General features: G+C 40.2%; 1 protein-coding gene across 4 annotated transcripts in view; it reads right to left on the bottom strand.

The window, feature by feature from the left end:
• Nucleotides 1-1,910: 1,910 nt before the first annotated feature.
• mtss1 (MTSS I-BAR domain containing 1) overlaps nt 1,911-15,495 on the bottom strand; it is a 156,588-nt gene continuing 143,003 nt past the window's right edge. Inside the window, exons 10-15 of one of the 4 annotated variants that reach the window (XM_033019008.1) lie at nt 14,500-14,710; nt 13,921-14,040; nt 12,404-12,598; nt 10,752-10,934; nt 10,040-10,202; nt 1,911-5,003 (exon numbers count right to left, since the gene is read on the bottom strand). In XM_033019008.1, the coding sequence (XP_032874899.1) occupies nt 4,309-5,003; nt 10,040-10,202; nt 10,752-10,934; nt 12,404-12,598; nt 13,921-14,040; nt 14,500-14,710 (1,567 nt within the window). In that variant the 3' untranslated portion in view covers nt 1,911-4,308. Of the gene's footprint in view, nt 5,004-6,125; nt 8,457-10,039; nt 10,203-10,751; nt 10,935-12,403; nt 12,599-13,920; nt 14,041-14,499; nt 14,711-15,495 lie in introns of those variants that run through there. The other 3 variants (XM_033019011.1, XM_033019010.1, XM_033019009.1) reach the window with 3 other exon arrangements.

Below are 15,495 nucleotides of genomic sequence, written 5' to 3'. Positions count from 1 at the left end.
GGCCCTCGGCAAAGGGATGTTGAAATCAGCGCGGCCCGAGGCTGGGAGCTCCGCAAACCAGAGCTCCATGATGTTGAAGCAGCAGGCCCAACACTACAGAGCTTCAAACTGCGATCCAGGTAAGGCATCGCCCGCTCCGCGGTTAATCCAATATGTATTTTAAAACCAACTGTTTAGTGACAACATACAGTAGGAAGTAAAAGTGTCACACTGTCACTGTCGGGTTGTCATGGGCCTCTAGTCGTGGGGGTGGGGGATTGGGGGGGGGGGGGGGGGGGGGGCGGCTCACAAGTGAAACAGCTTTGGGCCTCTCTTCATCTAAATCCGGCCCTGGCTGGAGTCAATCATAAAAGTTAAAATAGCCGCACATTTGGATAGCAGTAACAGGATCGGTCCAAGTCAGCATGGATAGGAGATTAGTGCACAAAATTAGGGCACATGGTATTGGGGGTAGAGTGCTGCCATGGATAGAAAAATGGTTGGCAAACAGGAAACAAAGAGTAGGGATTAACGGGTCCCTTTCAGAATGGCAGGCAGTGACTAATGGGGTAGCACAAGGCTCGGTGCTGGGACCACAGTTATTTACGATATTCATCAATGATTTAGATGAAGGGATTAAACTAATATTAGCAAATTTGCTGATGACACAAAGCTGGGTGGCAGTGTGAACTGTGAGGAGAATGCTATGAGAATGCAGGGTGACTTGGACAGGTTGGGTGAATGGGCAGATGCATGGCAGATGCAGTTTAATGTGGATAAATGTGAGGTTATCCACTTTGGTAATAAAAACAGGAAGGCAGATTATTATCTAAATGGTGTCAAGTTGGGAAAAGGGGAAATACAATGGGATCTGGGGGTCCTTGTTCATCAGTCAATGAAAGTAAGCATGCAGGTACAGCAGGCAGTGAAGAAAGCGAATGGCATGTTGGCCTTTATAACAAAAGGAGTTAAGTATAAGAGCAAAGAGGTTCTTCCGCAGTTGTATAGGGTCCTAGTGAGATCACACCTGGAGTATTGTGTGCAGTTTTGGTCCCGTAATTTGAGGAAGGACATTGTTGCTATTGAGGGAGTGCTGCATAGGTTTACAAGGTTAATTCCCGGGATGGCGGGACTGTCATATGCTGAGAGAATGGTGCGGCTGGGCTTGTACACTCTGGAGTTTAGAAGGATAAGAGGGGATCTTATTGAAACATGAAAGATTGTTAAGGGTTTGGACACGCTAGAGGCAGGAAACATGTTCCCGATGTTGGTTGAGTCCAGAACCAGGGGCCAGTGTTTAAGAATAAGGGGTAAGTCATTTAGAACTGAGACCAGGAAACACTTTTTCTCACAGAGTTGTAATTCTCTGCCTCAGAGGGCAGTGGAGGCCGGTTTTCTGGATACTTTCAAGAGAGAGCTAGATAGGGCTCTTAAAGATATGGGGAGAAGACAGGGATGGGTTACTGATTAGGGATGATCAGCAATGATCACATTGAATGGCGGTGCTGGCTCGAAAGGCCGAATGGCCTACTACTGCACCTATTGGCCTTACCTCAATTGAGTATGTTAACATGTGTTCCCTCTCAGCCCCTATCCATAACTATCTTAAACCTGATCAAACAGTGGTCACTGGTCTCAAAAGGCTTGTCGACATCATTTCATTCACTTGCCTGTCCTGTCCCAATTGCCCAAAACTAGATTAAGTGTTGCCCTCTCACGTGTGGGGGCTTCCACATAGTGCTGGAGAAAACTCTCCTGAACGGAGTTTTGTGGCAACAGCAGTTTTTATCATCAAATTCGTTTTCATGCATCAGGATATATCATGGCTGCAGTTACCACTACATATCCCACCTAATGTCTGACATTAGAAAGTGAATAACTAACTTAAAGTTATGAACATACATTTCAATACAAAATGAAAACAAAATGGATTTTCTTTAAATTTCTTTAATATAGGCTGAAGCAATCATTACACAGAAGAGGCCGACACAAAAATTATATGTTGTTATATTTACACCTGTCAAACAAAATGAAACTCCACAAGGAGAGGTCAACTCTCAATACAAACCAGAAACAAAAACCACAATAATTTACCATTAGAAACAACTCTAATTTCAGTGTGATAGCCTTTTTGTTTTACAATCTGTAAAACACATCAAATGTTTACTATTCCAAAAACAATTCTGTTTACACATTATTAAAATTTTGGCAACATTCTTTAATATTTAACCATGAAGGGATGCAAGGATGTGCGATGAATTTGAAAATCTACTTTGATCTACCATGTGCCTTGACGTTTTCCTACATTTTTTTTCTTTCACTGAACGATTACTGTTGTGGCTATTATTTTAGCATTAAGATCTAATAAGTAACCATTGACTATTAGCATCATTTGCAAATCTGCATCAGCTGGATTTACTATTGTATATTAACTATTCCTGTCTCACTGTATACTTGTCTTTTCAGTTACATTTTTGTATCAGAATCACCACAGGCACTACAAAGATATTACTATTTTCTAACCAGGGACTTGTTTATTAAACGTTGCAATTGGGTAATTTCAAATGCTGATTTGCTTAACCTTTTCTGCAAAGATCAAACATAACTCCATTTAAAATGAATAGCAACTCTAATTTATGTGGCTCCAGAATGTTGAGAACATTCTCCAATTGATGGAAATAATTATGTTTTCTGTGCCTTGTGAAATGTTAAAAGATTATGTAAAAACACCTGCAAGATTAAAAACAGCCATATATAATTGCGCTTAGTGGCTAATGCTTAAAAAAAGCAAACCGCATTTGAAAACAATTTACATACCTGCTACCATCTTGTGCTGACATTTAAGGTCATTGAATGAAGACATTGTGAATTAATGGGATATACCAATTTACTGAAGATTGCATGACCTATACCAGCTATTACTGATGCAAACAAAATACAATATTGAAAATGCAGACTCTGCTTACCAAAAATGCTAAACATATATTAAAGTATTAATCATGCAGAGAGAAGATGGCAACTATACATAATATTTGTACACTCCATTTGCAGCTTTCCATTCATGAATTGAGAGCATAACAAACAAGCCCCTGAAAGTATTTTTAATAGACACGTTGCTGCACAAGGGATAAGACCTGAGCTGTAATTCTATGGCTACTGCTCTGTCATAGCATGAACATTTTGTTTTGTTTTCTTAATATTGTACTCTGTGGGTTTTACCTGCCCCAGCCTGCTGGGTGAAACTCTTGTTTAAAATGAAAATTTGAGAAAAAGGCAATGTTATTTAGAGAACTCCCTGCTACCTTTTGAGTTTTTTTAAAAAGATGTGATTTTACTGTACTTCGCTTACTTTCTGCTGTTTTAGACTAAAATCTGTATTTAAAATTAGAAAAATAGTGGAGAAAGGGAAGTGTGAAGAGAGCATATGAAATGTTATAGGTGTAAAGAAAATAACATTGGGCCACATGCATACAAACAAGCCAACTTCTGTGGACAGTTAAATTTAACAGAAAGCAATGTCTAAATATTTTATGAAATTACAAATTCTGTTACCGTGAATGGCTCATTTCAATAGGATCAACATTAAGCACTAGAAAATTACTGTATGTTTAACTGTGTAAAAACATCAATTTTTTTTAGTCTTGTTACTGTCATGGCACTCGAACTAAACATTAATCCACGCTGACTCATCATGCCTTTGTGTTGTATTGCTTATGTTAGCTGATAGTCTGCTATAATTCATCTCTATTTACTGCAAGGACAGTAAATATGCATAATACTGAGTGATGCTGCTTATCGCTCCATCCTATAGAAAAATCTTTGTACATGGATAAAATCCAATAAATTAAATCTTTCATTTTACTCAATATGCTCCAAATTCAATGCACTACTCTTTACCTTTCAGTCACTGAATACCTTCCTTAACAGTCTTAAATAAAATGATCCATTCCTCAATAAAATAAATCTCAACGTGTTGTGCTCTCTGTCAGATTACAATGAAATTCATAGCATGTTATATATGATTTGGCACCTTCTGACAGAAGGGAAAGAATAAAGCAATCGGCAAACTAAAAAGCAGCTGCAACAGGAAACAGTCTGCATAATTATAGACTGTAAAATCCAAAAGGTAATGCAACTAGTAAAGCTTCCCCTATTCCCCAACTGCCTTTTCCCCTTTATTCCACCAGTCTCCTCTCTCATGAGCTTCTCACATAATATACTTCTGGTATGTTATTGAGATAATTTTTTTTCCAAATACACACACTGGAATGGATTTCTCCAGATCACGGAGACCCCCCTATCTTAATTTCCACACTATAATTTGTACATTTACGAAAATCGTGGGGCCGAGCGGTCATTGGTAGTTGTTTTTCTCAGTTTTACTCCACGTCGGATGGCACTGAGCATGTCTTCACCCTGCGGAGGTAAGGGGGCCGATGAACTTTCACCTGCCGCAACTGGCTCCTGCAGGCTTGAGGCTGCACCAGGGTGGTCCACCGCTGCAGTCACCATTTTGGTGGCCGGGAGCACTGCTGACATCTGTTGGCTCATTACAGACTGCCTTTCTTCCTCTGTGGAGTTGGTGGACTGGGACAACATAGGTGAGGTGGCTAGTGCTTGTGTGCACGCAGCTAAAGATAAATTATTTTCTGAAGTCTCAGGACCCTGCTCCGAGCACTCCTCTGGCCCAAGCTGTAAGCCGGAATAGCCACCAGCTTCAGGCACAGTCGGAGTTAGGACAGGAATCACAGGTGTCTTGATTGGTATTGGGCCTGCGCCTAGAGTTCCTCTTCGGACTGAAGGTTTGGTTGAGGGCGTTCGCCTAATTGTTGCGACGCCTGGAGTCATCATCGCTGGTGCACAGTTTGTTGGCAAGCCTGCTGTCGATGCAGGGCGCTTTGCCTGGAACATTCGGCGATAGGACTGGCTTATATCACTATTTCGTGGGATTGTGGAGGACTTGTCGAACTCGGTCTGTTCAACATCTTGATCACCACTAACCGAGAAGTAATCATAATCTGAAACTAAACAAATCATTACAAAACTATTTTTGAAACAAAAATTGACCCTGCATTGCAGTAATAGATCTAAAGATTGGGAAATGTTTGCCGTGAATTCAATTTCACTTTTTATTGCACAAGGAATCATTGTGTCGACTAATGCCAGCTACACGTATCACTAAATTCTAATTCTGACCTGCAATTGGAAATTAATAACCAAAGACTATGTATTTGCAGGCATGGACTCAATAAGGAACTCAATAAGGAAACAACTCCCCACAGTTTCATTGGGAAACACCTACATTGAAGGCCAAGGTCTGGAGTGCTGGCTTCAATTCTAATCACTGCACTTTAGGAAGAATGTGAAGGCTCAGCAACTCAGCCCCACCACTTTACTGGAATGGGCCCAGAATTTCATCACAAACTGCCTCTTATTCTGTGGGGTTTGTGGACTGGGATGTCGTGGATGAGATGACATGTGCCTGCATGAAAACAGGGCAATGCTGCTTGCCAGAAGAGCCACCTGCTTCAGCCACAGTCGCAGTTTTACCAGGATTACAGGACCCTTGATTGGTATTAAGTCTGCCCCTTCAGTTCCTCTTCAGACTGAAGGTTTGGTTGAGGGTGATCCAATACTACCAAAGCTGTGGATGTTCTCCTTGGAGCAGAGAATGATTAAATGAAATGTAATTGAGATGCACAGATTTAGATGAGATAAACATAGAAACTGTTTATATTACCGGAGTACATGACATGAAGATTACTGGCAAATGTAATGGATCGTGGAGGGAAAAGTTATGACTTTTCCTCCTCAAACTTGGGGTATTGCCTGGGAGCATTGATGTGAAGTTCAAAAAGAAGTTGGATAAATATCTGAAGGTAAATGGTTTGCAGGGGAATTTGACAGAATAGGTCTTTAAAGAGCCAGCAAGGACTTGATAGATCCACAGGCTGTCCCTGATATTGCAGGGATTTATCATCAGTTTTATGCAACAAGAAAGAATTTCATTGTTCCGTTGTCAGCACATATGATAAATACTTTGACTCAACAAATGTTTTAAATAAATGCACATTTAACCATTGTTCCTATGAAAATTAATTGAACAAATGGATCAAAATGAGCAATCGCTCAATTTCATATTTAAAAAAAATAGCAAAATGTAGGTACGAGATACATCAGTTTAGCAAACCATATAGCAACTGTAGATTAATGTTTTGCATTCTCTTGAATGGGGATGCACGAGGAAGGTAGGGGGAAGAGGGGGACACAGATATTGCTCCGACGTTTTATTAGCATTGCTGAAATAAATGCAGTTAACTGGCTTTTATCTAAACCTGAATTTTCAAAGGGTCTATTTGCCCATAATGCCACTGATCACTCCATGAAGGCGAATCATGTAGTACATCTGTTCTTTGTAGAAAAATCTGTGCACAAGAGGCAGTTGTCCATGCAAAACGTCCAAGGCCACATGGGGAAAATAGATGGAAGGTTCTGTGAGTTAGCTCATTGAGCAGAAGACCAATTCACAAAGCAGAATACTTCACAATTGTCAGACAAGCACTTGGTCTTGCTTGATTCATGATGTCAAGGGCCCTTTATTAAATCCACATGCAGCTGGAGTAACAACGCTCTGCATGCCGTGGCAGGGATGAGACTATCACCCATCTCGAGACTATCAGCCATCTCCTTCTGGAACATGCAATTAGTAAGATCATGAAAAGGATCTATTGGTTTTTGTCACGGTTCATCCCATTCAGCTGTGCTATCACAAATCTATATGCTTTTCCCAGGGATACACACAACCAGTAGGAAATGTCAAAAGACAGTATTGGAGAAATTAAGAGAGCTGAAAGGCAATAACTCCCCCAGGACTTGATAACCTGCATCAATGGGTTTGATGGAGGTGGATATAATGGTTGTTATCTTCCATAATATCATAAATGTTGTGATGTACCCATAGACTGGGAGGCAAGAAATGTAACTCCTCTATTTAAGAAGCAGTGTAGAACTAAAACCATAAACTATAGACTAATTAAACAAGTTTCAATAATAGGAACATTCTTGAAACTTATTGAGTGGGAAAAGCGCACTTTGAAAATAGTAAGAGAGTTGGCAGGATCAACATGCACTGGGAACTTGAAGTTGTAATTAGCAAAGCAGGTAATAGTGAACCAATTGAGGAGTTATTTTATGAACATTAATGTCTCTGATAAAGATACCACACAAGAGATTATTAAAAAAATAGAATGCAAGATGTTGAGGGTTAAGTGCTGATTGATTAATGAGCAGAGAATAGAGTCAGAATAAAGAGGTAATTTTCAAGTTGAAAAGTGTGATGAGTAGGGTGCCACAGAAATGGGTGCTTTGTCCCCAGCTGTTCACTATCTAGATCAATGATTTGAATGAGGGGATCAATATGTGTAGTCAGGCTGTGTTAAAACTCCAGTGAGACATGGGGAAATATGAATAGATTAAGTGAATGGCTAAGGACCTGGCTGACGGAATACAAAGTAGAAACAAACAGACACCAGTTTGGTGGAGGAGAAAGAAAGGCAGAGTATTTTCTTAAAGGCAAGAGTTTAAAACATATTGGTGTCCAGAGGGACCTGGGTTTTCTTGTCCATGAATCACAAAGTCAACAAGTACAGGAAACATTTAGCAAGGAAAACTGAGAATTTGAGTACAAGTGTAGAGATGCCATGTTCCAATTCCATAGGGCCCTGGTGAGACAGAGAATGGCAATGTACATGAAGGGAATTTGGGTTAAAGCTACAAAGTTGCATGTCAGCCATCAGCGTCCTCCTATTTCATCAAGTTCATATGCTGCAGCAAGATTTATCAACCGCATGTTCAAAGCTTGGATTTCAGAGGAAGGAGTTCCCAATGATGAATGCAGCTGGCTGGAATTGTTGAAAGTTGCGGACTATAAAACGCACTCTGAAACTTGGCAGAGTCATGGCTATGATCTAGGAAGGAAGCAAGGGTTTAGGCCCTCCCATCACTCCATAATGTGGGGCCAAAGGCTGCATGGAAATGTGAACACATTGCTCATGGAATGTCTGTGAAAGAAAAATTAACATCATGCTGATATAATGAAAATCTTGTAAATAAATGGAATGATGTGTCTTGTGCTGTGGTTGTGCTAAATGAATGTGCTATAGCGTTTTACTGATATACTATAAAAAGATGCAAATCCTTGGAAAACCAATGATCAGTTAATAGAATGATTGTAGTCAGCTGAAAGTCAGCATTGATGATTGAGCTCAGTTACTGAGCCTCTGCAATATCTGGACACAGTTAGTTAGGGTCTGTCTAGTTGTTCAACGGCCCTCTCAAGGCACAAAATGAAAAGTTCTGCTCAGGTGGTGTCCAGACATCAATGCACGTTGGGTTTCTGACTGAGAAATACTTGTAACATCAGATTCGGGTGCTGTGGTCATGGAATGTGGCTGAGAGTGAAGCACCGACGAGAGTTTCTGTAAATATGAACATGATAACATTATTACTAATGTGAGTGTTCACACTGGTGAAACAAAAGCGGCTATCAGCAGTCTAGACTGCTGTATGAAATGTTGGGATCTAGAAGGGAAGATTATGCTGAAATTCAATGTGCATCTCTTCCTGTTACATAAAGGCAGGAGACATAAGCTCCAAACTAGTATTGTGAATTGATAGTGGATTAATATGCTGATATCCGCCCACCTTTATATGGCATCCAACTGAAAATGGGATTTGAAAAACCTCAGCATCAGGTATCTGCATTTGTGGACTGCGTTTGGCCTTCAATACTCCTTACTCAGCTTTCCTCTTTTGCTTTATAAAAGTATCTAGAAACTGATCCTGTCTGTTGTTGGCACTAACTAGAAGTGTTTCAGAAGGAATAGAGCAAGAATTATATTTGACTGCACAATGGTGACCTCAGAATTCTGATCGGTTCACGTGACAGGTTGGGACTGTCGAGATGTACACCATCGGCATTTATAAGGAGCCAATAGACAGTAGGTGCAGGAGTAGGCCAATCGGCCTTCTCACCATATCCACTGATAATCGTTCTCTCTCTCTCTCCCTCTCCCTCTCCCTCTCCCTCTCCCCCTCCCTCTCCCTCTCCCTCTCCATCTCCCTCTCTCCCTCTCCCTCTCTCCCCTTTGTGTGGTGTAGTATAAGTAAATTTGTATTGTGTGATAGAAGTTTCATTGATTAGATATTGATAGCCAACTGGACAATTGATATTCCTAATTTAATGGCTTAAGAAATGTATTGGTGGCATAGAGTGACCTAAATAAATTGCATCTTCACATTGAAGTCAATCTTCAAGTAACTGTTTACGTTCAATAGTTACTTTGAGGCAACTTCATAATATATTTAATTTGATGACGCAATGTAAATTATCAGTGTGTTCAATATCAAACCTTAAAAATGACAAATTCTCCTGTGTTCTTTGAAAGATTTAATGGCTACCTGCAGTTAAACGAGTAATGAGGTTGATATCCATACTATTGTATACCAGTGAAGTTGGTTTGCTCCCAGAATATTGATGAAAGCTACATCTTTCTTCGCTGAAAATTAGCTTTCAGTGGAGAGTCATACTTTGCCAATATCCAAACAGAATTACTGAAAAACTACTTCACCCAAATGTTAGTGGGAACCTTCAAATACAATAATATTTTCAGCTGCAAATCCTTTTTAAGCAGTCCAAATCAATTCAAATTGTATTTGTAACTGAGAAAAATCAATCCTTTGTTTGTGTAACTAACTTTTCCATTTTCCTTGTAAGCCTAACCTGGAGTTTCCCAGAACGTATAACTGTGTACACACTAATCATTGACAAGGATATAGTCCAAAATTCTATCCTGTGCTACTTAACAGATGTGTACAAAAACTGATGTTTATCCTGCAGGTCCTGTTAGTGAAATTCACAAGGAATTAGTTAGGTATGGTCTGATACAGCTCTACAAATCACTTTGCCTCCTTTTCATTAAATCTTGTTTTGACGATCAGGATGAGACAGGATTGCAATAACCCAGATGTAAAAATAAAATGATTGTCCTGCTCACTTTACCTTGTGAAGGGATTGTGTCTTCTGAGCAACATGGCGTGGTAGTCTGTGTGCTATACCCACTTGAGCATTGTAAGGAATCCCTACTGCTCCTCTGCGTATCCAGCTGAAGCCCTCGGCTCAAGGCCAAAGCCAGTTCTTCATGAGTTTCCACCTCCTCCCCCTGCTGCAAGAAAGGCATGTATATTACATTACTGCAACAACATTAAAGCGAGGATTAATCCAATCATTTCACATTCAAATCAAGGTAGGCAAAAAAATAAGAGCTTAGTTTCCCATATTTTAAATATTGTATTTCTAAGATAAGTTCTAGGTTCAGCCTTTGAGTTGCTTGTTCATGAATCATTCCTCAAGCTTTGTAAAAACTGCGATCGTATTTTCCCCATCAAAATGTTGATTTTTCAAAAGGATAATATATTTGTATTTTTAATGCAAAAATGTATTTGGCAAAAATTTATTTTGGGTATAAAACAAGCAAAACGAACATTGTTGAGGGAATCTCAGTCAATTGTTAAAAACATAAAAGGTACACAAAAATGCTGGAGAAACTCAGCGGGTGCAGCAGCATCTATGGAGCGAAGGAAATAGGCAATGTTTCAGGCCGAAACCCTTCTTCAGACTGATTCATTCTTCTTTAATCAGAACTTGTAATAGGCATCCCCATATGTGGTTATCTGAAAAATGCAACATCTTCAATAACTAACACAGAATTTACCTTATGACTGTACGTAGCAGTAGAGACAGTCATACTTCGAGTTCTCTGAGCCTCATCCATTTGTACGCTCTGGCCAATGGATGCCGTTGCTTTAGTTTCAGTATCACGTCGCTGCTCGGAGTCTTTACGCTTTAGAAGAGTGTTTACTCCTGCCTGGTCATAGGGACCTGGTCTTGCCCAGTCCTGATTAAAACACAACACGTTTACGAAAATTAAGAAGGCTGTTATTATTATTGTTTTGGTATATTGTATCAAAACCTCCAAGGTATTACATCCACGAGTGAAAGTGATGTTAATGAGGGGAACACAAATTATGGATCCATTGGGTGTGAGTGCAGAGAGTCAGCAAAAGCTTTTTCACTGGGATTGGTATATATAAATAAAACCAGGATGCCACCTCTGACTGCTTGAACCACATTAGTTAAGTAGATTTAATGGACGAGAAATAATATTCCTTCAAAAATAACTATTTCTAGTCTACTTTAAAGGATTGTATAGGTATGAAAACATTGATTTTCATTTGTTCTGGATACTTAGTAAATTACAATTTAAATCTTAATACAAATCTTACATCACAATATTATTTCTGAAAAGATGGTGACAGAATGAAGAGGAGGAAAAAAGCTAAAGGTAGGTGAGGGAATGAAAGTGCTTAAGGTAATTCACAGAAAGTGTAAAGCCCCTGTCCCACTTACGTGTCCTTGGCATGCTAATTACACGACCTCGTGGTCGCGTTGAGGCACGACGGTCCCGCGCGATTTCATGCGTACGCACAGCCGTCTGGAGCGCGTGATGTCATTTGAAGATGGACACAAAATGCAGGAGTAACTCAGCGGGACTGGCAGCATCTCTGGAGAGAAGCAATGGGTGATGTTTCGGGTCGAGACTCGTCTTCAATCTGAAAGAAGGGTCTTGACCTGAAACGTCACCCATTGCTTCTCTCCAGAGATGCTGCCGGTCCCGCTGAGTTACTCCTGCATTTTGTGTCTCTCTTCAATCGTCTTGGCCCCACTCTGGGAGTAGAAGTGGGGGCGGATCCGGATCCGCAACGGCCATGAGTCCCAGGCCGAGTTCGGCGATCGTTTGCCTGCTTCTGCTGCTGTTGGAGGTGAGACGTTGCGTCGCGCCAGGGTCTTGGGCCTGTCCCACTTTGGCTGTCAGTTACACGACAGTCCGTTGGCGCGGGAAGATTTAGTTCACTACAAATATTTCGGAGCCCCGCACGATGTCGCGCACAACTACATATAACTCCGGGCTTCTCAGTGGGACCGGCCCAGCACGGCCATACGATGCACGTGCGCCTCAACGCGACGACGAGGTCGCGTAATTTGCGTGCCAAGGACACGTAAGTGGGACAGGCCCTTAATGCTTGTTATATCTTGAAGACCAGATTTGGTACCACTGAAATGCAAGTGTTTGTGGCATGTATATCACAGCATCAGATCAAGTGGCTTTGAAAACTGAACAAGCTGTTGTGCTAACAATAAAAGGTATTTTATACAGGTTGAACTTGACTTAATTAAAGCATATTTTGGAAAAAACTGAGTATCATCACCTTTAAAGCCACATGGAAGTTGCTCAAAGAAAGAGTTTTACAAAGTAACAGACTATTTTTTAAAAGCAATGCAAAAGAAAAATTGAAAAACACAAACCTTCCAGCTAGGCACCTTTGATGATGGAAACATGCCAGGCCCAATGGTATAATAATGAGGAGAAACTGGGAGAGCTGCTGAATAAGGTCTGGAACAGGGTCGGGAACAGGACTGAAAATGTGGGAGAAAGCGTGTACCAACTGAGGCAAGGTATGGTTCACTAGATGAATTGAAGTGATCAAACCCATTTGTCAACTGCAAATAAAAAGAAAAGCACAACACAAAAAACATATACAAATGGAATAAAAATAATTATGAAGAACAGTATACAAAATCAGAGGGATCAATTAACATGAACTGAGAGCAATCACAACGTAAAATAATACTCAGTTCAGAACCACCTCACTGCCAATATTTTTTGTTGGAAGATTAATATTTCTAAAACGTTCAAGCAGGAAATTCAAATAATTCTACAAATATCTTTAGGGATTAGAGTAAGGCTCATATCTCTATTGAAAGCATATTAAACACATATATTATTTTATGGGTTCAGGATCTAAACATTCCTTTACTGGATTAAATGTCTCAACTTCCACTATGGTGATGGGCACCCCACGACGCCATATTGCCTGGTCCTGACACACAGCTTGGTGCTTCCCTATGGATTCTACAAGTTGGTGGTCTTCAAACCGTAACAACATGGGCGATGACCTGAGGGCCAATTAACCTACATGCCCATGCCAAGAAATTTGAGGTACCACACCTGGCGATGAACAGAACTGGTTAAACACACTTCTCGCACGAGGTCTAAAATATGCTTGACCCACCCGTCATTCCTCCTTCATGCTCCCGTCCGACATAAGGTACGGAAGCTTGAAAGCGTGCACCACCAGACTCAGAAAAGGCTTCTTCCCCTCTGTTATCAGGCTTCTGAACGGTCCTTTCATACTGTTCGATTCACCTCTACCCCATTGCAGACACTGGACTTTGTCTCTAGAGCTGGTGGTCTACAATACAGAGAACTATATTCCGCACTCTGTATCTTCCCCTTTGCTCCAACTATTATGTATAGTGTTATCTGATCTGTTTGGATAACAAAGCTTTTCACTATACATCGGACAATAATAAACCTACTAGTCAAACCTAATAGCCTAATAGTCAACTGGCATTGATTAATTCATAGAGAATTTGAACACCAAATGCCGACAGTTTGTTGGATCCGCATTTTCCAAGTACATCGAGCACACATACACATATCAGTAAACCAGGACCATCTCTATCCTTTTATAAACATGGATGAAGCTCATCCAGCAATATGTTCATCACAATCTCAGCTAGTCAATCTTTTGGTTTAATATAGCAATAACTAGTAAATGACTCAATTTATTCTTTGGCAGTGTGGGGTTCTTTTGAACGGAGTAAACAATTTCAAAAGACAGATCTCATCTACAATTGACTGCATTAATAATCCAAAAGTTTAATTTTTTATGGGGATAAAAAGATTGAATACAAGATGAAAACAGGTAGAGTAACAGTAATCTGGACTTTTCCAATGTCTTGGGAAAAAGACTCGTCACCTTTTCTGTTGATGCCCAGGCTCCCATTGTAGAACCCGAGCTTACTGAAGTGGGTGAGCTGCACTCACTCACTGATTGGCACGTTTCAGAAGCTTCAGAGGAGGCAGAGCTTGATGAATTCTGCAGCACACCAATATAAACATGGAAGAGGTGGGGAGAAACAAAAATGGAGGAAACAGAACCAAAGACAAAGCAGGGAAGAAGAAAAATATAAAATTAGGGGCAAAGTATTACAAATTATTTTGCAAATCATCCATCCTCAAAAAATTTCAAGGATGACAAGGCAGAAAAGCTCAATCATCCCATTCCACCTCGAAGAGCACAGAAATAATCAAAGAACATTTATATATTAATGAGAAATGTAGTTCTAATTATTAAATTAGTTACTAGGAATAGCAGTTTTACATTAGTTAGCAATGATCATAATTTGTCATCTTTCATTCTGGCTAAGAAATTTATTTGCAGATCTCAGAAGGTTAATTTGCGTTTATAATATTTTGTTAGCATAGACTGAGACTCTAGACCTTGACTCAAAATTGCCGAGTTTAAAGATTTGACATTGCATATAACTTCACGTACCTGGGTGGTTCCTTCTGGTGGCATTGGGGAAGGGGACTTGGATTGGAATGCATCCTGGGACATGAAGCCAGAGTCATGGGATGATACACTGGACAGCCTCATTGGAACTTGTTGGGGCTGGTTGGAGCTGCGGTAGCGATAGTGTGAAGTGGGAGAGTGAGAGTGGGATCCACTGGATCTGGAGTCACTACTGTTAACGCTGTTCAGACTGCTAAAAAAGACAAAAAGGAAGGACAGGAAGGGGAATGTTAAAGTGCAAATCAAGAAGCAATAGGCATTCGCCTTCAAGCCACAAAATCATATCAAAAACATAAAGTGAACATGTGTGCACAGACGTGGAAAGAAAAAGCAAATCATTCACTACTCCTGGCATGCAGTTGATTCCTTCAACCTCTAGCACTATTTCATTGAAGTTACTGTTAGCAAAAAACTGTGCTTGTGAACAAAGATGCATTAATATTTATGACAAGAATGTAAATACTGTATGCTGACAACTATTATGGTAAGTAGAAACTTCAGAACAGTGATCGAGCAGAAGTGGTTGGAGGTAGAACAAGGTGGGAAAACATTGTGTTGGAAAATATTTGTTCTTCAGCGTAAAATAAAAGATACTTCAACATTTGACCCTTTCAAAGTTTTTTGATTAGGATAGAGTCTTCAGTATCTAAATTGTTAAGTAAACTGCAGAATTCAACCAGGGGAATATCTGCAGAAAAACATTTACTGAATTTAATGTTTCTTGGTTTCTTCTTGGTTTCTTGGTCCTCCAAAATATTCCAAATGGAATTTAAACTGGAGGTGGTGAAGGGAGGGCTTAAGCCAGAAAGGGTTATTGGGAAGAAAGAGCTACTTTAAATTTAGTTGCATCTGATTGGGTAACTATAGTAGGGTGGAGATTATTCCATGCTTTAATTGTGCGGGGGAAGAACGAATTGCTGTACACATCTGTCTTTGTAGCTGGGATCACAAATTGCATTGAATGCCCTCGTCTGCTCC

This window comes from Amblyraja radiata, chromosome 4, assembly GCF_010909765.2.
Source record: "Amblyraja radiata isolate CabotCenter1 chromosome 4, sAmbRad1.1.pri, whole genome shotgun sequence".
Taxonomy (NCBI): domain Eukaryota; kingdom Metazoa; phylum Chordata; class Chondrichthyes; order Rajiformes; family Rajidae; genus Amblyraja; species Amblyraja radiata.
The sequence above is the reverse complement of the archived record's forward strand: the minus strand, read 5'-3'. Positions and strand labels throughout refer to the sequence as shown.